Here is a 1000-nt window from a genome sequence, read left to right on the forward strand (position 1 = left end):
CCCCCTCTTTATGGCCTTGACATATGGATCATCCCCATCTACAGCTTTCCACAGAGCATCCATCTTCTCTTGGTGTCGATCCTCTTTCGACCACTGGATGGTTTCCTTGTCCCTTGAATCATCCTCTTCCTCCTCCTGGTCCTCGTAATTTTCTTCGTCCTCCTCATCCCCCACCATTGCCTTCCTTTTCCCCCTCGACTGACCAACAGCATCATCCCTGTCACTCCCATCCCCGTCGGCATGCTCCCCGTCGGCGTTCTCCCACTCTGCATCCTCATCCATCTCAGCTGTAATGACCGCTGGTGTCTTGATCACCTTCCGCGAATGGGGGACTTTCTTCTTTTTCTTCGTCTTCTCCGCCTCCTCCTCATAATCGGATTCCAACTCCCCACTTGACTCGTCCTCGATGGCCTGATAGGTCTTTGCTGACCGCGACGCATGACCTGTGGACCTGGGCGCTTCCTCTCCACCAGGAGGGGCTTGTTTGTTGACGGGGTGTGGGACCTGGCATGACGGCGGGTTGGAACGACCAGTTTGGGGTTTATTGACAGCGGGCCCTTTGGCTGCGGGACGGGCGTTGTCAGATTTTGTCAGGGAGCCTGCCTGTTTGCCCGTCGGAGGCAACATCGCGAAGCTGCAGGGGTCGGGGTTATGGTTCCTCTGGTTGGCCTTCATGCACAATTCCTCGACTTTGCGGTGTAGAGAGGGTGGGCAGTCCGTTGAGGAGAGTTGAATGAATGGGTCGGCGAGGATGGATTCGCCATCTTTCAATTGTGGCAAGACGTCGTCCAATGCGTTGAGCAGCGCGTCAATGCCAGGAGTGGGTACGTCCTTGTCCTCCAAAAGACTGACAACGCCACTCTGGAATATATTGATGTCAATTGGGAGAGTTTGTGTGAAGAGTTTGACTTACCCCAGCCTGACATGTAGCAAGCATCTTCTCTCTCTCTATGTAGTGGCCTGGTCCCACAGCTAACATGTCGACGAAAGCTGTATAAAA

At 54.2% G+C, this 1000-nt stretch overlaps 1 protein-coding gene across 1 annotated transcript; it reads right to left on the reverse strand.

The window, feature by feature from the left end:
- Nucleotides 1-42: 42 nt before the first annotated feature.
- Nucleotides 43-627, reverse strand: LACBIDRAFT_336183 (uncharacterized protein; the record flags this gene model as incomplete). Its single annotated transcript, XM_001891113.1, has 1 exon — nucleotides 43-627. A coding segment is annotated over one exon (585 nt), but the record flags the coding sequence as incomplete, so codon positions are not given.
- Nucleotides 628-1000: the final 373 nt, after the last annotated feature.

Source organism: Laccaria bicolor, genomic scaffold (assembly GCF_000143565.1).
Source record: "Laccaria bicolor S238N-H82 LACBIscaffold_395 genomic scaffold, whole genome shotgun sequence".
In the NCBI taxonomy this organism is placed as follows: Eukaryota; Fungi; Basidiomycota; class Agaricomycetes; order Agaricales; family Hydnangiaceae; genus Laccaria; species Laccaria bicolor.